This window comes from Balaenoptera physalus (genome assembly GCF_965194825.1).
Source record: "Balaenoptera physalus genome assembly, chromosome: 16".
NCBI classification, from domain to species: domain Eukaryota; kingdom Metazoa; phylum Chordata; class Mammalia; order Artiodactyla; family Balaenopteridae; genus Balaenoptera; species Balaenoptera physalus.
In genome coordinates this window covers 70,841,548-70,867,244 of record NC_138898.1, presented here as the reverse complement: position 1 = coordinate 70,867,244, position 25,697 = coordinate 70,841,548, and the positions used below count along the sequence as shown (strand labels likewise).

General features: G+C 37.7%; 1 protein-coding gene across 1 annotated transcript in view; it reads right to left on the bottom strand.

Annotated features, from left to right (window-relative positions):
• The window catches only part of UQCRC2 (ubiquinol-cytochrome c reductase core protein 2), a 28,918-nt gene extending 3,276 nt beyond the window's left edge, over positions 1-25,642 (bottom strand). The window contains exons 1-12 of the mRNA XM_082431096.1: positions 25,499-25,642; positions 22,881-22,964; positions 22,634-22,783; positions 21,613-21,677; positions 20,202-20,258; positions 19,860-19,984; positions 17,794-17,891; positions 9,810-9,867; positions 5,899-5,994; positions 5,395-5,594; positions 2,513-2,593; positions 416-492 (exon numbers count right to left, since the gene is read on the bottom strand). Coding sequence (XP_082287222.1) covers positions 416-492; positions 2,513-2,593; positions 5,395-5,594; positions 5,899-5,994; positions 9,810-9,867; positions 17,794-17,891; positions 19,860-19,984; positions 20,202-20,258; positions 21,613-21,677; positions 22,634-22,783; positions 22,881-22,964; positions 25,499-25,531 — 1,124 coding nt within the window. The 5' untranslated portion in view covers positions 25,532-25,642. The remainder of the gene's footprint in view (positions 1-415; positions 493-2,512; positions 2,594-5,394; positions 5,595-5,898; positions 5,995-9,809; positions 9,868-17,793; positions 17,892-19,859; positions 19,985-20,201; positions 20,259-21,612; positions 21,678-22,633; positions 22,784-22,880; positions 22,965-25,498) is intronic.
• Positions 25,643-25,697: the final 55 nt, after the last annotated feature.

Sequence of the window (25,697 nt, the reverse complement as noted above, 5' to 3'; positions counted from 1 at the left end):
CATTTTGACACACCAATTAAAATTGTTTATGACAAATTTTTAGTAATAAAAATAAATGGAATAAATGCAAACAGCATTATAATGTTAAAAAAAGAGAAGAATCATTGGTAGGGAATGAAAAATAATTTTTGTCTTTCTTTGTGTTTGTAACTTTCAATTTCTACAATAAACACTAATAAGTATTATTTATTAACAAGTATATAGACAATATTAACAATTATGTTTAAAAATGGTCAAGAAAATAATCAAAATGTTAACAATTATATCTCTAGGGGGTAGGAGTATATTTCCCTTTCCTTTTAAATACTTTTCTGTACCTTTCAATCCTTTTGTGTATTTATTACAATAGTGTTGTAACTAGAAAAAATACAACTTTCAAATAATTGAAACATGAAACATTAATATTGAAACTTACTTGGCAACTTGGACATCTGTATTAGAAAGGTTTCCTTGAGCAACTGTTTTTACCTGGTTATAGGCAGCCTTGATAACCTAGGATAGACAAGTAAAAGCTGGTCATCTTTGATCAGTGCCAAAGTCTGCTGCAGCATTCAAATGCTCCTCTACTGAGGCAAAAACAAAAGATGGAAGGTTAGTTCCAGAGAAACAGTATAGTGTCCATTTGGAATTCTTAAGTCACTATGTGCTGCTTACTCTTCCAATGTTTCATAAAACAGCTGTTTGTACAATATCCAAGTGGCCAAGTTTCTTAACAAATATTAAGTGGCAGAGGGCAGAGGATGGCAGTAGGGTTTAGGAAAAGAAAACTCAGGGATTTATAATTGCCTACAAAGAATAAGCACCTCAAAATTTTCCCAAGACTCTCAAAGTATCATGTAATTAATACTGCTATCTCTTACTATTCACTAAGAAAAAAGTAGTAATCCATACACAGCCAATCTGTAAAGCCTGTCCATACCTGGAGTGCTAGAGTCATGAAGGAATCAAGTTCTAGTGATGTGGGTGGGTACTCGGTAAATATATGTTGAATAAATAAATTAATAATAAACCTCGCCCATGATTTTCTCCATCCCAACCCTGGCACCATTCTGGGTCTGCTACTTACTGTTCTTCCTAATCACCTAAACTCTAGGACCTTCATTTCCCCTCCAGGTGAGCTACCCATTTCCATAGCCATACCCCAGACCTGCACATAACCTAGATCTGACCTACCTCTGAAATCCTCAATTCCAAGACCTCTGGACTAAGTCTTTAATCACGCTATCCTTATCTCCCATTTTATCAACATCTCTAGTTCCTTGATTTGTCCACTTTCCATCTATCGGGTCCCCCTGGCTTCACTTCTTTAGCCTAAATCCATGAATCATCTCTTCAATCACTCTTGCCAGTGTTTCCAACTTCCTGCCATCTTTTCATACTTCTGACCTGCCTACTTTGCAGGATTCCAGCCTGGGATCAACCCTACTGCCTGCCTCCTCCATTTCTGCATTAGGCTAGACGTCTGACTGTACTATGAATTTGTGGTCACCTATCTCAAGGAGACATCTGTACTGCTGTTATGCTCATTCTGTGTGCATCTAGCCACTCATCTGTCCCAAACCTCGTTACTTTCTTTAAACTCTCCTCCCTTCTCTTATTCTCAAAACATGACTGAGCCTCCTACCTCACCAGGGATGTACTTCCTCATCTTCCCGACATCCTCTTCTCCCATCAGCCTTTGTGTCCAAGGCTAAAATGTCCAATTGTACTTTGGATCCTGCTTGCTCTTGCTTTTTCAGACTTGATCCATCTATAATTTATCACCTATATTCGCTCCAATTTTCTTTCCTTTCAGTGTGAATGTCTCTTCCTACTTAATCTCTCAGTGGAAACTCTCCTAAAACTACCACCCACCTCCTTACAAGTCTAAGCTCCACCTGCCTGCACCAACTTTGTATTTCTTTCCTCCCATTCATTCCTTAATATTATAAATTTTAGTTCACTTCCAATACTCTGATAAAAACTGATAGTATCACCAATATTATACTAGTTTGCTAAAACTACCAGACCTCTCTGTGGTAACTAAAGGGATGTTAATCCAGAGTAGATTGAAACAGTGTTAACCATTCTCTCTTTCCTGGCCTCCAAACATGCCAGTTTCTCTTCTTTCTGTTTTTTTTTGGCCATTTTCCTTAGCTCGACCTTCAGTTTTCTTCTCCTCCAACATTTCACATGTAACCCTGACTTCAACACACTCTTTATAATGAGGACTCCCAGTATACATCTTGGCCTTGACCTCAACTGAGTTCTCCATTTAGATATCCCAGAGACAACTCAATGCCACATGTCCACACAGAACGAAAATACCAAGGAAACATTTCCTCCCTCTTTTCTGGAAGCATCAGTATATGCGTTTTTCATTTTTAACTTTCCTCCACAGCAGATAACACTTTAATGATATTACGCTATACAGAACTCTGATAAACCAAGGCATTCAAACATTCCATGTTCTTACTAAAAATATGTTAATGGGGGAAAAAGTCTTGTGAGAATTGATGAGTTTGCAACTTACATCTCCAGCAGCTGCAGCCTGCGAGATAGTGTAAATCCCAAAGAGTCCAGAATCTGAGTAACTGGCATTAAAAGCAGAAACCTGAAAATATAATGAAACTTTACTGTATGTCATTCTACCAGGTAAAACAGGGCACAATTTCCCTAAGGCTGTCTAGACAAAAACGTATACCTTCACAGTATAAGCAAAGACATGGATTAATATTTCACTTAAATGGTTCTATTAAGGACTGAGGTGTTCTATATACAGGTTACCTCTTTCACAACTGTAATGTTTTAACTTTTCTCATTTAACTCTTTCTAAAACGACGGCTCACTTTCCTTGGTATTTTCTAACCATTTGATGATTAAAAGTTAATGCAAACATTAACTTGTGAACATTACTACTGTAGATTCAGTACAGCTGAGTGGTATAAAACATGGGCTTTGGCATTAGACAAACCTGCTTTCTTCCCTCTGCTGTTGGTGGTGACTTCCTTTTCACCAATTCGCTTTCACTTCTCCTATAGACTAAAGTTAAAGGGTTAGGAAACAAATTTCTGCTTAGTATCTATTATTCAGATGTCCAAGGGAGCAAGAAATTTAGCCTCTGGAAAACAGGGGTATTTCTGTCTGTAGTCTGAGTAGAGTGTTAAGTTCCTTAAGGTGGACATGACACCCTAGTAAAGTGCTTTTCAGTGTTTATGTGGACCATTTACATAAGGATCACTTGAGTTGTTATTAAAAATGTAGACTTTCAGGTTCCTACAACAGATCTACTCACTCACATCACTAAAGATGCAGTCTGGGATTCCGAATTTTAAACTAGTGTTCCAGATGAAGTTTGAAAACCATTGGTTCGGCCCATATGAAGCATACAAAGATATGCACTTCAATCACCTGAAGTTTAATTCTGAGACTAACTAGTCATCTTCCAAATTTCTGGCCAAATTCTGAAGTAGGAATTTCTATTAAATTTTTTTTTTTTTTTGTGGATTTATCTCTTAAATTTATTTATTTATTTATTTATTTTTGGCTGCATTGGGTCTTCATTGCTGAGTGCGCGTTTTCTCTAGTTGCGGAGAGCGGGGGCTGCTCTTCCTTGTGGTGCCTGGGCTTCTAATTGCGTTGGCTTCTCTTGTTGCAGAGCATGGGCTCTAGGTGCGCAGGCTTCAGTAGTTGTGGTGTGCAGGCTCTAGAGTGCGGGCTCAGTAGTTGTGGCACACGGGCCTAGCTGCTCCGCGGCATGTGGGATCTTCCCAGACCAGGGCTTGAACCAGTGTCCCCTGCATTGGCAGGCGGATTCTTAACCACTGCGCCACCAGGGAAGTCCCAGGAATTTCTATTAAATTATGTCACTGGATTAGATTAAACTCCAACTACCCAAAGCATCGTTAATATTCAATGGTGAAGAGTAAAGCATGAAGAAAAGAAAACAGAGTAGACCATGAACCAGGAGAAAGAAAATCTGGAGAAAATCTAATTTAGGACTAGGACTAATTTAAGATAATGGTTTTCGGGAGTTCCCCGGTGGTCCAGTGGGTAAGACTCTGAGCTGCAGGGGGCCTGGGTTCGATCCCTGGTCAGGGAACTAGATCCTATGTGCATGCCGCAACTAAGAAGCCCACACGCTGCAACTAAGAAGCCCGCATGCTGCAACTAAAAGATCCCGCATGCTACAACTAAACATGCCACAATGAAGATCCCACGTGCCACAACTAAGACCCGGTGCAGCCAAAATAAATAAACTTAAAAAAAAAAAAAGATAATGGTTTTCAAACTGTGCTCCAGGGAACTCTAAGGCTCTGTAGAGAAGATTCCAAGGGTTTCACTGTCAAGTAAGCCTTCTAAACGTCTTTAAAAGCAAAAACTTTTGTGTTGGGCATTGCAGCTGGGAAATGGCACTGATGAAAAAGGCTCCTCTGCTAAAAAAAAAAAAGTCTGACACTACCACTAAAGTATTAAACAGAGGAATAAAAAGAGAAGATGACTGATTTTAATTTTCACCATTAAGTGTCAAATGGCCAAAGACTTACTGAGGCATAAACCTACCTGTGCCATGTACTATTGCTGAAATTATGAACGATACTTAATCCTACAATTTAGTACATTTGTTACTTTTTAAAGATATCATTGAAGGTCACACGGGGCATTACATTGGGCAAACTATCGTCACTCATTAAATATCTTGCCGGTGACATTTTACATTCTCTTGATTTGAGTATCATTATTTTGAAAGCTTTAGCACTTTCCTCACTGTCATAAAAAGGTGTCTTCTAAGGGAACATAACTTTGGTTATGGTTAAATGTCATTTTTCTCTTTTAACTTAATCTCAAGCTGGAGGAGCAGGTCTGTAAGTAATTTCTTGCTGTATATCTTGTACACTTGGTTGGAAAACATGAAGAGCAGTGAAATTCAGGAAGTAGCCACAAGAATAGAAGGGGACAGAGGAAATCAGAAAAAAAGACTAATTAGAATCTAGGGGAATGTTTACTATCTAAAACTTTATTCTAAAGGGAACTGAAGTGTGAATTTCTGACTTTTTAAGCATTCAATTCCTCTTTTTATATTAGAGTAACAGTAAGTTTTTGATAGACCCACTAAGGTACTAAAATTAAGCCTGGCTGTCTCTTCAGTTTTACAAAGATTTTCTTTGTGTTCATCTAAATTTTTTTTTCTTTTGGCCACACCGCGTGGCATGCGGGATCTTAGTTCCCTGACCAGGGATAGAACTCGTGCCACCTGCAGTGGAAGCGCGCAGAGTCTTAACCACTGGACCACCAGAGAAGCCCCTCATCTTAAATTTTAAAAGCAGATTAACATTAAGAGCAAGTATCAGGACTACATCATAAACACTGAGCCTGTGGAAAACAAAAGGAGAGATATCAACTGTTCAGACTCACATCAAATGGCTGGTGAATTCCCTTGGCAACAGCTTGGTATAGAGAGCTGGTGGCATTGCTGCCCCTCTTAACATGTGGTCCAGCACCGAGGACATGCTGGAGAACACTAAACGCATTTGCTTCTGCACTTCCTGCAGCAGCACTTTCTGCTACAACAGCAGCATGGACGAGACTGTCTCCATTCTGTTCTCGAATTTCACCTGGGGCCAGGTAAGGCAAGAGCGAAGAAAGTGGCTTTTGGTTTTATTCTTCAATATTCTCTACAACACAGTATTAACCCATTAAGATTAAGCTTTTCCCTGGCCTGGTGCTCTCCTTGCTATCCTGCCCTTCCCCCAACACATACACAAACATGTTTAATACATAACACTCAAGCAATCTAATTCTTTCTTTCCACATTGATACTATTTGGTAGTAAATAATCAGGCCTATTATACTCCAATATGCTACTGGGGGGAGAGGCGGCATCCTGGTAAATTAACCTTAATGGAACAAAACGCTTACCTCCACGGTACTTGGTCTTTGCACCAGATAAACCAAGCCCACCCCTCATGTTGAGAAACTGTTCAGCAACTTGCTTTAGAACAGGATGACTCACACCTATTTCAAAAGAAACAAAAACAAACTAGAACCAGAATTTCTAAAACACAATCGTAAAACACGATTTTAAAAATACATCATTATACAATTCAAATATTACAAAAATAAACAGTAAAGAAAATAACAGCCTCCCATAATGCCACTCTTCCAGAAATATGCATTTACAGCTTTACTATATATTCATCTAGAACTTTTTCTATGCAAATATTAATATTATCCTTTTTATTTTTAAAATGGTGTCATTCTATTGATATTGTTTCTAACTTGTCTTTTGTAATTTACATCTAAGTGAATGGACTACACCAAACATTGAATGGTTATAAAGAATTTTATTATATGGATATACCATCATTTATTTAATCAATCTCTTCTTGAGGAACATGAGTATGCTTCTAATAGTTGGCTATTCAAACAATATGGCAATGTGCATCAAAAGACATTTTCAAAAGAGTGAAAAGAAAATCCACAAAATGGGAAAAAATCTGGTAAGGATTAGTATCCAGAATATATAAAGAACTCTTATAACTCAACAATTTAAAAAAACAGACAACCCAATTAAAAAATGGGCAAGGGACTTGAATAAGCATTTCTGCAAATAAGATATAGAGACGGCCAAAAAGCACAAAAAAATATGTTCAATGTTATCAATCACTACGGAAATGCATATCAAAACCACAATGAGGCACTACTTCACACCCATTAGGATGGCCATAATCAAAGACAGATAATAAGTGTTCATAAGAATGTGGAGAAATTGGAACCCTTGTGCACTGCTGATGGAACGTAAAATGATTCCACTGCTTTGGAAAACAGTCTGGCAGTTCTTCAAATGGTTAAACAGAGAGATGCCCTATCCTGGCAATTCTACTCCTAGGTATACACCCAAAAGAATGAAAAAGATGCTTTGTTAAAAAACTTATATATGAATGTTTATATTCATAAAAGCCAAAACATTCAGGAACAACCCAAATGTCCAGTTAATGAATGAATAACAAAATGTGGTAATGAAATATATTTTTCAGCCAGAAAAGGGAATGGAACATTGGTACATGCTACAATATGGATGGACTTTGAAAACATTATGCTAAGTGACTAAGTGAAAGAAGCCAGTTACAAAGGCTATTATTGTATAATTCCCTTTATATGAAATGTCCAGAACAGTCAGCTCTATACAGACAGAAAGGAGATTAATGGTTGCCAGAGGCAAGGAGGAGGTGGAACGAGGAGTGACTGCTAATGAGTACGGGGTTTCTTTTGGGGATGGTGAAAATGTTCTGAAATTAGATAGTGACAATAGTTGCACAACTCTGTGAGTATACTAAAAACCACAAACTGTACACTTTAAAAGGGTGAATTTTATGGCATGTGAATTATACCTCAATTAAGCTGTTATTTATAAAACAAATGAACAAAAACCCAATACTGCAAATAATATTCTCATGCAACTATTTTGTAAACTTGACCAAATGTTTCTGCAGGGTAAATTCTTAAAAGTAAATGCTGGGCCTAGGAGAATAAACAATTACAATTTTAATATATTAAAACAGACCTCCAGGGACTTCCCTGGTAGCACAGTGGTTAAGAATCCACCTGCTGATGCAGGGGACACGGGTTCAATCCCTGGTCCGGGAAGATCCAGCATGCTGCGGAGCAACAACTACTAAGCCCGTGCGCCACAACTACTGAGGCTGCGCTCTAGAGCCCGTGAGCCACAACTACTGAGGCCAAGTGCTTCAACTACTGAAGCCCGCATGCCTAGAGCCCGTGCTCCGCAACAAGAGAAGCCACTGCAATGAGAAGCCTGCGCACCAAAACAAAGAGTAGCCCCCACTCACCACAACTAGAGAAAGCCCACGTGCAACAACAAAGACCCAACGCAGCCAAAAAAAAAAAAAAGACCTCCAAAAATGTACCATTTTACACTCCCACCAATAATTTTTGAGAGTGCCTATTTCTCCATACCATGGTTAATACTGGGCAGTGGCAATCTTTTAATTTTTGTCAATTTCACAGATTAAAAATATTTTAGTTATTACATCTTTTACAATAATTGGCCATACACACACACACACACACACACACTTTCCCCACGAATTGGTTGTTCATGCCCTTTGCCTATTTTTCTACTAAACTGTACTTAAAACGAAGCAAAACAAAAACAAAAGCTCTTTGTAAAAGCTCTTTGCTTAGAGAAATCTGCCCTTTGTCATAGGTTTTGCAAATACTGTAATGAATTTGAAAGCCAGTGCTTTAAAAAGTTAAATGCTGGATTCTGCTTAAAAATAAAAAAGACTAGCTATTTTTTTTTTCAGAGTTGTGGAAGATTTATTTATATGCTACAAAGCTGTGTTGGGGAAGTTTTATTTTTTTTAAATTTTATTGACGTATAGTTGATTTACAATGTTGTGTTAATTTCTGCTAAAAAGTGACTCAGTTATACATATATATATTCTTTTTCATATTCTTTTCCATTATGGTTTATCACAGGATATTGAATATAGTTCTCTGTGCTATACAGTGGGACCTTGTTGTTTATCCATTCTACATATAATAGTTCGCACCTACTAATCCCAAACTCCCAATCCTTCCCTCCCCCATCCCCCTCCCCCTTGGCAACCACAAGTCTGTTCTCTATGTGAGTCTGTTTCTATTTCATAGATGTTCATTTGTGTCGCATTTTAGATTCTGTGTATAAGTGATATATGGCATTTGTCTTTCTCTTTCTGACTTACTTCGCTTAGTATGATAATCTCTACGTACATCCATGTTGCTGCAAATGACATTATTTCATTCTTTTTAATGGCTGAGTAATATTCTATTGTATATATGTACCACATCTTCTTTATCCATTCATCTGTCAATGGACATTTAGGTTGTTTCCATGAAAGACTAGCTATTAAAATCCTATCACATACTGACTTTCTGACATAAACAGAGGATGAGTTCTGAAATTTTGTTCAATCCTGTGTTCACATAATTATAGCTTAAAGGACTACTCTTTTTTTTTTAATGACTCACATTGAGACAGTGAAACAATACTTTTATTCATAACTATAAGTGCAACATTTAATAGTAGCACATCTTAGAGTTTCTCTTTTTTCAATTAACCACTTTCTAGAATGAGACAGAACAACATAATGGAGAATCGTATAATCAGAATTTAAGAAAATACCCAAGTGAGTATATTATAAATTGAGGCTGGTTACCTATATAGTGACAGAATTACAATGCACTGGAAAGGTGTCCCATCCCCTACCACACCAAATTATAAAGGAAAAGTCAGCAGCCTCAGTGAATTTTCTGACTATCTACCACTTTCTCTGGGAGCCAAGAACCACAGAACTGTAAATTATCTAGATATCAATCTATATATAACTATAAAAGATGTATATATACATAGTCAGTTACATATGATAGTACCTGATTTTACAGAGTTTCAAGGATAATTCTACCTCCTCATTGAATAAGTTAGTCACATGTTTCACTATCTGCCAAGTCATACTTCTTTTTTTGTAACTGAAGATTTACAATGTTGTGTTAGTTTCTGGTATATAGCAAAGTGATTCAGTTATAAATATTCTTTTCCATTATGGTTTATTACAGGATATTGAATATAGTTTCCTGTGCTATACAATAGGATCTTGTTGTTTATCCATTCTATATATAACAGTTTATATCTGCTATTCCCAAACTCCCAATCCAACCCTCCCCTGTCCCCCTCCCCGCTGGCAACCAAAAGTCTGTTTTCTATGTCTGTGACTTAAAAAACTACTCTTAAAAGAAGCAAACTGACATGCAGGCAATTCCCAACTTACCAAGTCCAATCAAAGCCATTCTTGCACTTGTAAAATGATTCTGTACATAGTCATGTAACTGAGGAAGTAAAAACATTTATTAGGTTATATTGGTATAAATATAAAAAGCTATAAAAACGTGAAACTGCAGTTCAGCAGAAGATAAATACTCAGGCTTAAAAGCTGCCATAATGAACTATAAGGGACTACTTAGTACTGAATTAAACTGAGCTTTTAAAAACCATTGCTTAAAAAGAACTAGAACTTAATGTGGTGATGGTTATGTAACTCTGTGAATATAATAAAAACCACTGAATTGTGCATTTTAAATGGGTGAACTGTATGGTATGTGAATTACATCTCAATGAAGCTGTTAATGGAAAAAAAACAGAATTAAAAATTAGAGCACACATTGGCTTGAACTTGAAGATATGGGACTAAGTTTATTATTTTTATTGTAATGTGATTTAAGTAGTACATCAGGTTTCTTTTGTCTTTACACAGGTAGTAATAAAGCACTGTTATTAACATTCTATAGTAGGGCTAATAGAGTTATATCACTATACCCCTCTTGCGCATCTTTGAAGGTTTTTTTGCTCTGAGGTTACTGTCTATACCAGGGTTTCCAACCTGGATGATTACAGAATTACATGGGGAGCTTAAAAAACAAAAACACTGTCAATGTCTCCCCACCCTATCCTATTCCTGGGCCCACTGTATAGACCGATATAGTAGATTCAATGTGAAATCTTGGAATCTTTATTTAAAACAAACCACCCACCCATCTAATCAACCACCCAGGTGATCTGAGGATCAGTGAGATCTGACAATCACTGGTTTATACTATCACTTTAGACCTAATACACAAAAGTAGGGCTAAAACATGCATTCTAAACAGGCACACTACTGCTCCCAAGGGAGTAAAAATTAGTTCTTGGGGTTAAGAAAAAAACCATATTCCTTTATATATAAACTACAAATATACATACAGTACACAAACAGATATACAGTATATCCATGGCATTAAAAATTCATGAGGGGTGGGTATTGGCTAAAAAGGCTCCTTGGCTAATGTTGAGAACTGTGAAGCTAAGGTAATAAAACTAAACTTTTATTCAATTTATCAGAATTTGTGCCCTAAAATGAATGGTGTCTCCATCTATGGAGCCACCTTGGAAAGTCATATCCTTTTTTTTTAATGTTGATGTTTTTCTATTGAATGCTGCCTTTGCTCAAATTATTCTAGCAACCATTTCTTTAGAATTTCATTTAGCCTAGGGATACATTTAAAAAATGCTAATAACTTTGAGATAACCATGGTTAACATCTTGGTATTTGTCTACGACGCACACACCTTATTTTTTAAAAAATGGGACCCCTTGGTACATCCTATTCATAAATTACCTTTCCTTTACTTGACAATAAGCTATGAAAATTTCATTAGCAATTAATATTTTTTTTTTTTTTTTAGCAATTAATATTTTTGAATGGTTGAATAGTATTCCATTCTACAGATATTTAATATATTATTTAACTAGTTCTCTAATGTTGGATATTTAATTGGTTTCTTCTAATTTTTCACAATTACATACAAGGCCACAATAGACATCCTTGTAGGTAAATGTTTTGTTATGTGCATCCTTTTAGCTACCTCAATAATATATCTTCAACAATATATCTTTACAAGAGTGAATTTGATTTCTGAAAAACTTCAAAAACTTACTAGAGGCCAGTCTTATGAAAAATGTTGGCTGTTCCAAGTTGGATGATATCAGTTATAATTTTTTTAACAGTACCATATGAATGGTAGGCATTAAACTGATAACTGGATAGTTTTCTTAACCAGGAGATAAGTCAAAAGAGGAAAGGGATACAAAATTCAGTTTTATGTAGTGGATAACCAGAAATGAGAATAAAAGCCTAATTTCTGAGTCATATATACTTTGAAAGTGTTGATAATTCCCAGTTTTTCTCTTAATGTCTCTTGGTAAAAAGTTTTTTTGGGGGTGGGTGAGCGGTAGGAGTAGGAAATTAAGATTATATACACATATCTACACTTGCAAATTTAATGCTCAATGTTTCACATTTTGGAAACAAAGTTCTATGATATATACATGGCTGTGACATGTGACAAATTTGTACTGCCAGCAAAGTGAGGCAGGTGTGCTGGAGAAGGTAAATGAGCTGGTGAGCAGGCTAATGACAGAATGGGAGGCAAGAAAGTGGGGTTCATTCTTACCTATGTATTTGGAGTGGTTAAAGGAAGGCTTTTAGTCACAAGATTATGGTATTTAAACACTTACATACTGTTTAAAAGATAGATATACATAGAAAAGGGTCTAGAAGAAAAATACACGTAGGTGCTAACAATGAGTGCCTTTAGGTGTGTGAGATATCTTTTTTCCCCCTTTATTTTCTGAAATTTCTGTAAGGAACATGTCCATTTTGTAATAAAAACATTTTTTAGCTGAAAGATACACAAAAATCGTTCAGATGGAATTTTAGTTAAAAAGCAAGCTGATGGATGGGAAATTCCCTGGTGGTCCAGTGGTTAGAACTCTGCTCTTCCACTGCAGGGGGCACCGGTTCAATCACTGGTAGGGGAACTAGGACCCCACAAGCTGCATGGCGTGACCAAAAAAAAAAAAGCAAGTTGATGGAAAAAAAGCAAGCTAGAGAATTTCTTAAATTAGAACATATGAAAAACTAGCAAATGAAACTGAAGTGGTAGATGAACATTCAATTTAATGTGAAAATAAGCACATTTTAAAATGTAATGTGTTGGGGGCTTCCCTGGTGGCGCAGTGGTTGAGAGTCTGCCTGCCAATGCAGGGGACACGGGTTCGAGCCCTGGTCTGGGAGGATCCCACATGCTGCGGGGCAACTGGGCCTGTGAGCCACAATTACTGAGCCTGCGCGTCTGGAGCCTGTGCTCCGCAACGAGAGAGGCCACGATAGTGAGAGGCCCGCGCACCTTGATGAAGACTGGCCCCCGCTTGCCACAACTAGAGAAAGCCCAGGCACAGAAACGAAGACCCAACACAGCCATAACTAAATAAATAAACAAATACTTAAAAAAAAACTGGTGAAATCAGGATAAGAGCAACAGATTGTATAAAAAAAAAAAAAAGAATGGAGGCAAAGATCGAGAATGCAAGAAATGTTTAACAAAGACCTAGAAGAATTAAAGAACAAACAGAGATGAACAATACAATAACTGAAATGAAAACTACACTAGAAGGAATCAATAGCAGAATAACTGAGGCAGAAGAACGGATAAGTGGCCTGGAAGACAGAATGGTGGAATTCACTGCTGCAGGACAGAATAAAGAAAAAAGAATGAAAAGAAATGAAGACAGCCTAAGAGACTTCTGGGACAACATTAAACGCAACAACATTCGCATTATAGGGGTCCCAGAAGGAGAAGAGACAGAGAAAGGACCAGAGAAAATATTTGAAGAGATTATAGTCGAAAACTTCCCTAACATGGGTAAGGAAATAGCCACCCAAGTCGAGGAAGCGCAGCGAGCCCCATACAGGATAAACCCAAGGAGAAACACGCCGAGACACACAGTAATCAAACTGGCAAAAATTAAAGACAAAGAAAAATTATTGAAAGCAGCAAGGGAAAAATGACAACATACAAGGGAACTCCCATAAGGTTAACAGCTGATTTCTCAGCAGAAACTCTACAAGCCAGAAGGGAGTGGCATGATATACTTAAAGTGATGAAAGGGAAGAACCTACAACCAAGATTACCCTACCCAGCAAGGATCTCATTCAGATTTGATGGAGAAATCAAAAGCTTTACAGACAAGCAAAAGCTAAGAGAATTCAGCACCACCAAACCAGCTCTACTACAAATGCTAAAGGAACTTCTCTAAGTGGGAAACACAAGAGAAGAAAAGGACCTACAAAAACAAACCTAAAACAATTAAGAAAATGGTCATAGGAACATACATATCGATAATTACCTTAAACGTGAATGGATTAAATGCTCCAACCAAAAGACACAGGCTTGCAGAATGGATACAAAAACAAGACCCATATATATGCTGTCTACAAGAGACTCACATCAGACCTAGGGACACATACAGACTGAAAGTAAGTGTATGCAAAAAGATATTCCATGCAAATGGAAATCAAAAGAAAGCTGGAGTAGCAATACTCATATCAGATAAAATAGACTTTAAAATAAAGAATGTTACAGGAGACAAGGAAGGACACTACATAATGATCAAGGGATCAATCCAAGAAGAAGATAAAACAATTATAAATATATATGCACCCAACATAGGAGCACCTCAATACATAAGGCAACTGCTAAAAGCTGTAAAAGAGGAAATCGACAGTAACACAATAATAGTGGAGGACTTTTAACACTTCACTTACACCAATGGACAGATCATCCAAAATGCAAATAAAAAAGGAAACAGAAGCTTTAAATGACACAATAGAGCAGATAGATTTAATTAATATTTATAGGACATTCCATCCAAAAACAGCAGATTACACTTTCTTCTCAAGTGCACACGGAACATTCTCCAGGATAGATCACATCTTGGGTCACAAATCAAGCCTCAGTAAATTTAAGAAAATTGAAATCATATCAAGCATCTTTTCTGACCACAACGCTATGAGATTAGAAATGAATTACAGGGAAAAAAACGTAAAAAACACAAACACATGGAGGTTAAACACTACTTTACTAAATAACCAAGAGACCACTGAAGAAATCAAAGAGGAAATCAAAAAATACCTAGAGACAAATGACAATGAAAACACGACAATCCAAAACCTATGGGATGCAGCAAAAGCAGTTCTAAGAGGGACGTTTATAGCAATACAATCCTACCTCAAGAAACAAGAAAAATCTCAAATAAACAATCTAACCTTACACCTAAAACAACTAGAGAAAGAAGAACAAACAAAACCCAAAGTTAGCAGAAGGAAAGAAATCATAAAGATCAGAGCAGAAATAAATGAAACAGAAACAAAGAAAACAATAGCAAAGATCAATAAAACTAAAAGCTGGTTCTCTGAGAAGATAAACAAAATTGATAAACCATTAGCCAGACTCATCAAGAAAAAGAGGGAGAGGACTCAAATCAATAAATTAGAAATGAAAAAGGAGAAGTTACAACAGACACAGCAGAAATACAAAGCATCCTAACAGACTACCACAAGCAACTATATGCCAATAAAATGGACAACCTGGAAGAAATGGACAAATTCGTAGAAAGGTATAACCTTCCAAGACTGAACCAGGAAGAAATAAAAATATGAACAGACCAATCACAAGTAATGAAATTGAAACTGTGATTAAAAATCTTCCAACAAACAAAAGTCCAAGACCAGATGGCTTCACAGGTGAATTCTATCAAACATTTAGAGAACAGCTAACACCCATCCTTCTCAAACTCTTCCAAAAAACTACAGAGGAAGGAACACTCCCAAACTCATTCTACAAGGCCATCATCACCCTGATACCAAAACCAGACAAAGATACTACAAAAAAAGAAAATTACAGACCAGTATCACTGATGAATATAGATGCAAAAATCCTCAACAAAATACTAGCAAACAGAATCCAACAACACATTAAAAGGATCATACACCATGATCAAGTGGGATTTATCCCAGGGATGCAAGGATTCTTCAATATATGTGAATCAATCAATGTGATACACCATATTAACAAATTGAATAATAAAAACCATATGATCGTCTCAACAGATGCAGAAAAAGCTTTTGACAAAATTCAACACCCATTTATGATAAAAACTCTCCAGAAAGTGGGCATAGAGGGAACCTACCTCAACATAATAAAGGCCATATATGACAAACCCACAGCAAACATCATTCTCAATGGTGAAAAACTAAAAGCATTTCCTCTAAGATCAGGAACAAGACAAGGATGTCCACTCTCGTCACTATTATTCAACAGTTTTGGAAGTCCTAGCCATGGCAATCAGAGAAGAAAAAGAAATAAAAGGAATACAAATTGGTAAAGAAGAAGGACAACTGTCACTTTTTGTAGATGACATGATACTATACATAGAGAATCCTAAAGATGTCACCAGAAAACTGCTAGAGCTAATGAATGAATTTAGTAAAGTTGCAGGATGCAAAATTAATGCATAGAAATCTCTTGCAGTCCTATACACTAATGATGAAAAATCTGAAAGAGAAATTAAGGAAACACTCCCATTCACCATCGCAACAAAAAGAATAAAATACCTAGGAATAAACCTAAGGAGGTAAAAGACCTGTACTCAGAAAACTATTAAGACACTGATGAAAGAAATCAAAGATGACACAAACAGATGGAGAGATATACCATGTTTTTGGATTGGAAGAATCAATATTGTGAAAATGACTGTACTACCCAAAGCAATCTACAGATTCAATGCAATCCCTATCAAATTACCAATGGCATTTTTTACAGAACTAGAACAAAAAAATCTTAAATCTGAATGGAGACACAAAAGACCCTGAATAGCAAAGGCAATCTTGAGGGAAAAAAACGGAGCTGGAGGAATCAGACTCCCTGACTTCAGACTATACTACAAAGCTACAGCAATCAAGACAATACGGTCCTGACAAAAAACAGAAATGTAGATCAATGGAACAGGATAGAAAGCCCAGAGGTAAACCCACGCACCTATGGTCAACTAATCTATGACAAAGGAGGCAAGGATATACAATGGACAAAAGACAGTCTCTTCAATAAGTGGTGCTGGGAAAACTGGACAGCTACGTGTAAAAGAATGAAATTAAACACTCCCTAACACCATACACAAAAATAAACTCAAAATGGATTAGAGACCTAAATGTAAGACCGGACACTATAAAGCTCTTAGAGGAAAACATAGGAAGAACACTCTTTGACATAAATCACAGCAAGATCTTTTTTGACCCACTTCCTAGAGTAATGGAAATAAAAACAAAAATAAACAAATGGGACCTAATGAAATTTAAAAGCTTTTGCACAGCAAAGGAAACCATAAACAAGACGAAAAGACAACCCTCAGAATGGGAGAAAATATCTGCAAACGAATGAACAGACAAAGGATTAATCTCCAAAATATACAAACAGCTTATGCAGCTCAATATTAAACAAACAAACAACAACCCAATCCAAAAATGGGCAGAAGACCTAAATAGACATTTCTCCAAAGAAGACATACAGATGGCCAAGAAGCACATGAAAAGATGCTCAACATCACTAATTATTAGAGAAATGCAAATCAAAACGACAATGAGGTATCATCTCACACCAGTTAGAATGGGCATCATCAGAAAATCTACAAACAACAAATGCTGGAGAGGGTGTGGAGGACAGGGAACCCTCTTACACTGTTGGTGGGAATGTAAACTGATACAGCCACTATGCAGAATAGTATGGAGGATCCTTAAAAATCTAAAAACAGAATTACCATATGATCCAGCAATCCCACTACTGGGCATATACCCAGAGAAAACCACAATTCAAAAAGACACATGGTCCCCAATGTTCACTGCAGCACTATTTACAATAGCCAGGTCATGGAAGCAACCTAAATGCCCATCGACAGAAGAATGGATAAGGAAGTTGTGGTACATATATACAATGGAATATTACTCAGTCATAAAAAGGAACGAAATTGGGTCATTTGTTGAGACGTGGATGGATCTAGAGACTGTCATACAGAGTGAAGTAAGTCAGAAAGAGAAAAACAAATATCGCATATTAACGCATGTATGTGGAACCTAGAAAAATGGTACAGATGAACCAGTTTGCAGGGCAGAAACTGAGACACAGATGTAGAGAACAAACGTATGGACACCAAGGGGGTAAAGCCGCGGGGGGGTGGGGGTGGTGGTGCGCTGAATTGGGCGAATGGGATTGACATGTATACACTGATGTGTATAAAATTGATGACTAATAAGATCCTGCTGTATAAAAAAGTAAATTAAATTAAATTAAAACATTAAAAAAAAGTGTAATGTGTTTTATCAGTACCTCGTCTGGTGTCACTTTTCCAATCCTATAATCAGGACAATATAAGGAATTAGCCAAGGCATTTCGGTAAGCTGCAGCATGCAAATTTTCAATGACGTCTGTAAAATAAGTAAAGAAGCAGTTAGAGAAGTGTGATTTAAATAAAGACAACACGACGTTTAGAGCCTAGAAAGCAATTAAACTATACAACTTTGGTCATCGAATTCAAGTATTCAAAATATACTTTCATTTAACCTCTAGGAACTGTTAAAATTCTGCCACTCGAATGTGCTGAGAAAAATCAGAGTTTCTATGATAGCAGCTTCTAAATGTCAGAGTCCACCTAAACTCTTCTCTAACTTTAATCAACCTGGTATCATCTGGAAACCATATATGGGTTTTAGATTCAGAAGTCTGAATCTAATTACAGTTCTGCCACTGCATTTGTCGTGTGACCTTGATTAAGTCATCTAATCTGAATTTTGCTTACTTCTAGATTCCCTCTCGAGGTAACAAGGGAGTCGTCAGGGTAAGAGGAGATATGAAAGTATCAGTGTTAGGTCATATTACTAGCTTACAGGGGTCAAATGCTACTGCCACATTGTACACCTCCCTGGCACTGTTCCTACTTTCCTGGTTCAGTGCCTTTGCTTGAGGTATGTCTCTTTTATTTGCTTATTATTTGGGCGTCCCTCCATGCCAGGCACTGTGCTGGAAATACAGAGACCAGTAAGACACATGTGTGCCCTCAAAATGTTGAGAGGGAAAAACTGTAAAATAAAGTATTATGGGTGTGATGTTAGTAGTATATCAAAAGTGCAGCGGGGACACTAGGGAAGGGCAGTGGGAATTGGAAAGGAGTAATAAAAGTAAAATTTGGGATGAGTCTTACAGAATGAGTAGGTGTTTCCCAGGTGAATGATCTGGGAACAGCATTTCAGGCAGAGGACACAGACAAAGGCATAAAGTATGACAACAGTCTGATTCAAAGGGGAATTGCAGCTAGGAGGGAAAGAGAGCAAGAAACAAGGGAGGGAGGCAGGGGCCAGATTATTAGAGTTACCATATATGCTAAGTTAAAGAGTTTGCCTTTAAAGGATTTTCACTGGATTTTCATGTCAGAAGGATCACTGTAATGGCAACCTAAGATGTACATTGCCATTGATGGAAGATGTACACCTGCGGGCAGAGACACAAGCCAGGAGACTACAATAACTGTCCAGGCAGAAAGGATAAGGGCTGCAGCCTCACTGCTACCAGTGGGGAAGAAAGCTACTCTGGACACTGAAATCATCTTTTGTACAGTTTTACCATTCTATCTATTTCTTTGGTAGAGGTTTGGAGTAACAAAGTTATCTCCATGAAATAATATGAGCTAACAGGAACCAAGCACTCTTTATGTCCCAGACACTTGACAGGAGTCCCTCTCTTGACAGGCCTGCATCTGAGAAGTCCATCCCATTCTGAGCCCCTGCAGCTGGTCACCTGCTTACACCTCAGTGGTCTACCTGCACACTTCCACTCCTACCAGAAGTGCTATGACTTCTGAGAATCAGTGGTGCTTTTTTTTAAAGATTTGTTTTGCCAGATGTGCTTGTCAAGATTAAATAACTAAACATTATATAAACACAAATATGAATACAAAAAAGTTTTTTTTTAAAAAAATTAAGTTGATTACTTTGGAAAGACACAATAAAAGTGAGTTGGCTAAACAATAATAGCAGCAGCAACAATAAACTGCTGCCAGATTTAGTGTAAGCAAAACAACCACTGAAAAAACACCAGGGGTGGGGTGGGGTGGGCGGTAGGGTGGATGGGTGAGGAGTGGGGGGAGGGGGAGGGGGACGACACAGGCAAAAGGCCTAGGATTCTATAGTCAACTTACTTGCTATCAAAGATGAAAAATAACAATACAAATGTTTAGAAATGAACAATATGTTTTAAAAAGTGGACAAATTTTTGGAGAGGGTATTTTCAAACCCAAGGAGAAAAAGAATTTCAATAGCAATTTTATTCTTCTACAAATTGATCTTCTTAAAAACCCAGTATCTTAGAAACAACGGAATATAATCTGAAAGTGTACTTACGAGTCTGTGGATTCTGAAAAGCCACAGCTTTGTCAATCCTTAGCTGAGGCTGAAGGGCAGCTACCTCCCAGCGACGAAATTCTGGTGCTGTGGTGACGTTGAGCAGGAACTCCATCAGAATATCACTACAGAAGACATGAAGATAAGAGTTACCAGTCAAAAATTTAAAACCAACATCCATTCTACATAACTGTATTGCTCTCATTATTAAACTTTAGGCAGTTTGTAACTAATAATCCAAAACCAACATCTGAGGTCATAATGCCACATTAAAAAAGACTACAACTGAGCAACTTAGTAGTTCTTTAAAAGCAGATGTTCTAAACACACAAAGGTACTTACACATCATCCCGCAGGCATTCCACAGTATAAGCCATGTTTTCCCTTGTTGAAATCACACTGAGTCAAAAATAAATTACAGTGAATTATCTAAATCAGAAGAACAAGCTTTCCCTTATATCTTCGTTAAATCAACCAATTCTTTTGGAAAAAATTATTTTGAAGTACATAAAGTATAAATAATAGTATAACAAAAATACACTCAACTAAATTTAAAAAATATTTTTAAAAATCTTAAGAAAACCGCAATATTTCAACCTTAAAAAAAAAGGAAGAAAATCCTGACATGTTACACATGGATAAACCTTGAAGACATTTTGCTAAGTGAAGTCAGTCATGAAAGGACAACAAATACTGTATGATCCCACTGATACAAGGTACCTAGAGTAGTCAAAATCATAGAAAGAGAACACAGAATGGTGGTTGCCTGGGGCCGGGGGAAGAGGGGGATGGGGAGTTAGTGTTTAATAGCTACAGAGTTTCAGTTGGGGAAGATGAAAACATTCTGGACATGGGTGGTGGTGATGGTTGCCTAATGACACTTATTGCCATAGAACTATACAATAAAAGATGGTAAATTTTACGTTAAGTATATTTTACCACAACTTAAAAAAAAAGGACGACTTTAAAGTTGAAGATCTCTTTGTACCATTCCCAGGCTAACTCTCACACTTTCTCCCACTCTAGAGACAAACATAATCATAGGCATTACATATTATTTTGTTAAAAACGTCATACCTTAAAAAAATCTTGAAACTTGTTTTTCCACAAAACATTTTGTTTTTAAGTCTGCTATGTTGAAACAGATTGAGTTCATTCCTTAACTGCTGTGTAGTAGTCCCACCATATTACTACATCATACTTCACTTATCCCTCTCTTTAAAGATAGGCATTTAGATTGTTTCCGGTCTCAATAATGATAAAGAATCCCTTTGTGCATGTGGATTAAAAACTGTTAGGTTGTAGAATATGCTCATTTTCAATATTAATAGATATTCCTTGATTCTTTCCTATGTAGATGTATCAATTTATACTCCCACCAGCAGTATAAAATGGTATCACACTGTTGATTATAAGTAAAGATCATTGTTTCTGGCTTCCTCTTCTGGGAACAGCCTGTTCCTCTCCTCTGTCTGTCCATTTACTCTTTGGTTGTTTTTTCCTAATTTGTAGTTCTTTATTTTTCCAAATAATCCTCTCCATGTTACATATGCTGCAAATATCTATTCCTAGTTACTTAAATGTTTACTTTAAGGCATAAAGATGTTTTACATTTTATGCAGTCAAATTCATCAGGCTTTTCCTTCTTGTGCCTTAAGAAATTGTTAACCACCTTCATAACAGAGAAAAGTTCCTTTACAATTGATTATCTTCTGGTGTTTTCACTATTTCCAGTTACTTATTTTTAACAAACCTTAATTTGCCACCAACTGCTTCAATTCCACGGGTTATCTTGAAAGATGAAGCTCCTTTTGTAGTCTTAGAAATGAAAAAACAATTGTTTTTAGTAGTTTTTTAACGCTAAGCTTGCCAAACATCACTTTATGTCAAAATCTAAAGTCTAATTCTCATTAAATTCAAAAGGAACGCTAACTGAATAGTGAATCCTTTTTAGTTTAAGAATTATAAAACAAAGTTGACCAAAAAGCACAAGTATAGGTTTTTATATAAAGTACATTTAGGTAAAAATTCCATTATCAAATACAAGCTTACTGGATTCATCCATTTATTCTGAAAGAGATCTGCATATGAGAAAGAGTAATTTTCTTTCCGTTTCTGGCACTTCTTTTTTAAAATTAAAAATTTTGTTTTTTACTGATTTCTTATGCTCTAGCACTAACATTCGGATGGACACTAATTTAATGCTTCTCTATGGTAAATATCCTGTGGTTTTCCATGATATATTAGGGGACTGTACTAGGTTGAAAGTGTCCCCCAAATTCATGTCCACCCAGAACCTGCAAATGTGACCTTATTTGGAAATAGCCTTCGCAGACATAAACATTTAAAATGAGGTCATGCTGGATTAGAGTGGGCCCTAAATCTAATATGACTGGAAAAATTCAATAAGAGGGATGTTTGGACACAGAGACACAGAGAGGGCCATGTGAGAACAGGGGCAGATATTGGAATGATGCAGCCACAAGCCAAGGAATGCCAAGGATTGCTGGCAACCACCAGAAGCTAGGGGAGACAAGGCAAAATTCTTCCTAGAGCCTTTAGAGGGAGCACGGCTCTACTGACACCTTGACTTTGACTTCTAGCCTCTAGAACTGTGAGAGGATAAATTCCTGTTGTTTAAGCCACCCTGTTTGCAGTAATTTGTTATGGCAGCTCCAGGAAACTAATATAGGGATGTTGCTTTTAGTTTTTCTTTTCTGCAGGACCAAGGTGCCACAGATTTCTAAACATATTGAGGTAGTAAAGATGCTTACCAAACTGGACGCAAGACGAAGCAAATGAGAGGTTCCTAAATTGTTGGAGTCCTCATATCTGCTGCCTGCTTTAATGAACAAACCAATTCTTGATGCAGGAGCATAGTTTTCGAGAGAAGCAATCACTAAACCATTTGGTAATTTGGTAAACTGTATTTAAAATAAAGTAGGGATGTGATTAATGTCTTTATATTACCAAGGACAGTAAGGCACGTATGTGTCCAGTGAGCAACTCAGTGGGACTAACCTCAAGGTCCTGAGGATGTGGAGGCGCTCCTGCAGGGGCAGTTGTGGCTTTAGCTTTGGGAGCAACTTTGAGGGAATAAAATCTCTAAACACAAAAAAGACAGGTTACCACATTTCTCAAAAGAATAGTGCATTGTATCCAAGTGGGCCCAAGCAATAGAGGGTGTTCAGTGGTAAAAGAACTCCATGGGAGGATTTAGCTGATTAACTTTACTATGAAATTACTACCCTCCAGTTTACCCATGCCACTCTTAAATCTCTAGTTATTTGTGATTTGTAGAGCCTGAAGGAATACTGAGTTGAACATGTTCATTTCGTACTATGTAAAGAATTACTGTATTTTCTTTTACCTTTTAACTACCTTATTAAAACTTCAAGTGGTCCTTTCTAGCTCTAATTCTTTGGAATTTTTTGAAAAAGTGTGGAATAGCCACATTCATACCCTTTTATAGATTTCAGCATTATTGCTTCCCTTATCTGCCCAAAGAGTCTCATCTTTTTAGTCTATTTTCCAATATGACTTCATTTCCTTAATCAGTTTAGTAATCTTTAAAAAAGACAAAGTATATCAAAGAAAACTTCCTCCAGCCCCCAATATTTCCCATAGTATCTTCACTCTCTTCTGTGCTACATTAAGACTACACAACCAAAGGTTTTATCTTCTTTGACTAATATACCCTGAGATTAACAATAGCTTCATCCATAGTAGATTCTCAGTATATATAATATGCAGCCACTGGAAGGGTAAAGGGCTCCTCTTAAATGTCAGATAATGGATCCAAAATGCATAACTTTATTCAGTTTTTTTTTTGGCAAATGATATACAATGCCACAGAATGTATTTTGATTATGTCTAAGGATCTTAAGGTTACTAGCAGAGATGTTGAGAGTTAATCCTTGGTACTCCCAGGATCAAACGAACATGCTGCTAGAGCTTCCCAAGGACCCCCCTCAGAGGCTGCAATGCCTCTACTCCGTGTTGTCCAGGACGGCTGTTTGTTGTGCATTCAGCATCAGTGCTATACTATCGATAAGCTGGTTCCTAGTTTTCATTTGCTGTTAGTGCTTTCAAATTATAAATTCCAATTAGCTTTGCTTTATCATCATCAATTTCATTTCCTGGGTGTGGTATAGTTAACCCTACTATTGATTCTAGCTTTTGATTTTCCAGAAAGTAAAAACTTTAAGATACGTGGGCACAGCAGTTCAAATAATCCATAGTTCCATTGCTAAGGTACATTTAGGTGCTCTCCTCTCAAATGTGCCTGAACAGTGATACTTTGTTGGTTAGGTACTTCCTATAATTTGTCCCATTCAAATCTGTTGCAAAGAATTATCCTCGTAATTGTCCACACAACTACTATTTTGTTTAAATAGCAAAAGATGTATAAATTTATCCTTATGTAAAGTGTTATAAGTAGAAACAACAATTGCTTTCAAGCTTATTGCAATTTGTTTACATTGGTCCTCTTCAACTCTGTTATCTTTGAGTTCTTTTTTCTACTGGAAGGTAGGGATGGATGCAATGGAGGAAGAGCTTTTGGGGCCTTCTGCCAGTCTAACCGGGCTTCTCTCTAAGGGTTATTAATCACTGGTTAGTCTAGGGGTGCTAAGAAGGGTAAGAGAATTACAGCCTAAATTACAGCCATTTGTATAATTCATATTTTATTTATTTAAACATTAAGCACAGGGAAACTCCATTCCCCGGTCTTCTGCACCTCCTTCTAGCAGGTTACTAGGTTACTCAGTAACCCAGGTACTCTTGCCACTTCGGGCTGGAAAATTCTTTGTTGTGGGTGGCTTTGTGCACCGTAGGATGTTCAGCAGTAGCACTCCCCCCCAGGCTGTTACAACCAAAAATGTCTCTAGATACATTGCCAACTGTCCCCTGGGGGGCAAAATTGGCCTCGCTGAACTTTTTTAATCTCAGAGACTGAGACTGTGCCCCCTTGACAACCACCGGTTCACACTGATATAACACTGACCCTAGAGGAGTTTTCCCCAAGCGAGAGCTGTGTTTCACTCGGGCTTGAAGGAGGAGCCTTAAAAAGCTCTAGAAGGCACGCCAAGAAACCCTCCTGGATAAACTCTAACAAGAGATCAAGAAAAGCACACTTTATACAGCCAGGACACCACAGTAACAATCAAGTTCCAGGCACAGTGAAAAAAGCTATAAAGGCATTAGCTCATTTCTTCCTTATGATTTCACTCATAAGCCCACTTAACCGTTGGGGAAGCTGATGCTCCGTGATATGCCAAGAAGCAGAGGCCGCAGTTGATAGGTTAGGGATGGGGGACTAGGTCTACGCCGGCCTCCTTCTGCACGCCAAGTGCACCAGTGACCTTCAAAGGTGTCTCCACCCGAGTCGCTGCACCTCCGCTCTTAAGCCCTCCCCCTCTCTTCAGGTTTTCCAGCATTAAGTCTCCTCTGCTCAGAGCACGAGCTGGCCTTCCAACGCCCGATCCACCCAGCCTGCAGCCCACTTGGCCGGCAGGATTCACCTGAAGGGCAGAACAAAACCCACGGCCCCGGGACCCCAAACCAGGCACCTCCAGTCCGTATGACCTTGCTGACAATCTGCTTCCCCACCCTCCCCCAAGCCCGCCAGCTGTGCTCACCGAGAGGGATCCGGCTCTGGCTATTAGCTTCATGGCTCAAGATTGCTCTGACCCGCGGTCACGGCCTCCTTAGAGTAAAGCAAGATGGCGGCCGACGGCGGGAGCGGCCCAGACTGCCCCGCGACACTCTTTCCCACGCCTCCTACGTGAGGGTACTCTCTATACGACCGACCGCACTCTACTGCTCCTTGGAGGAGGT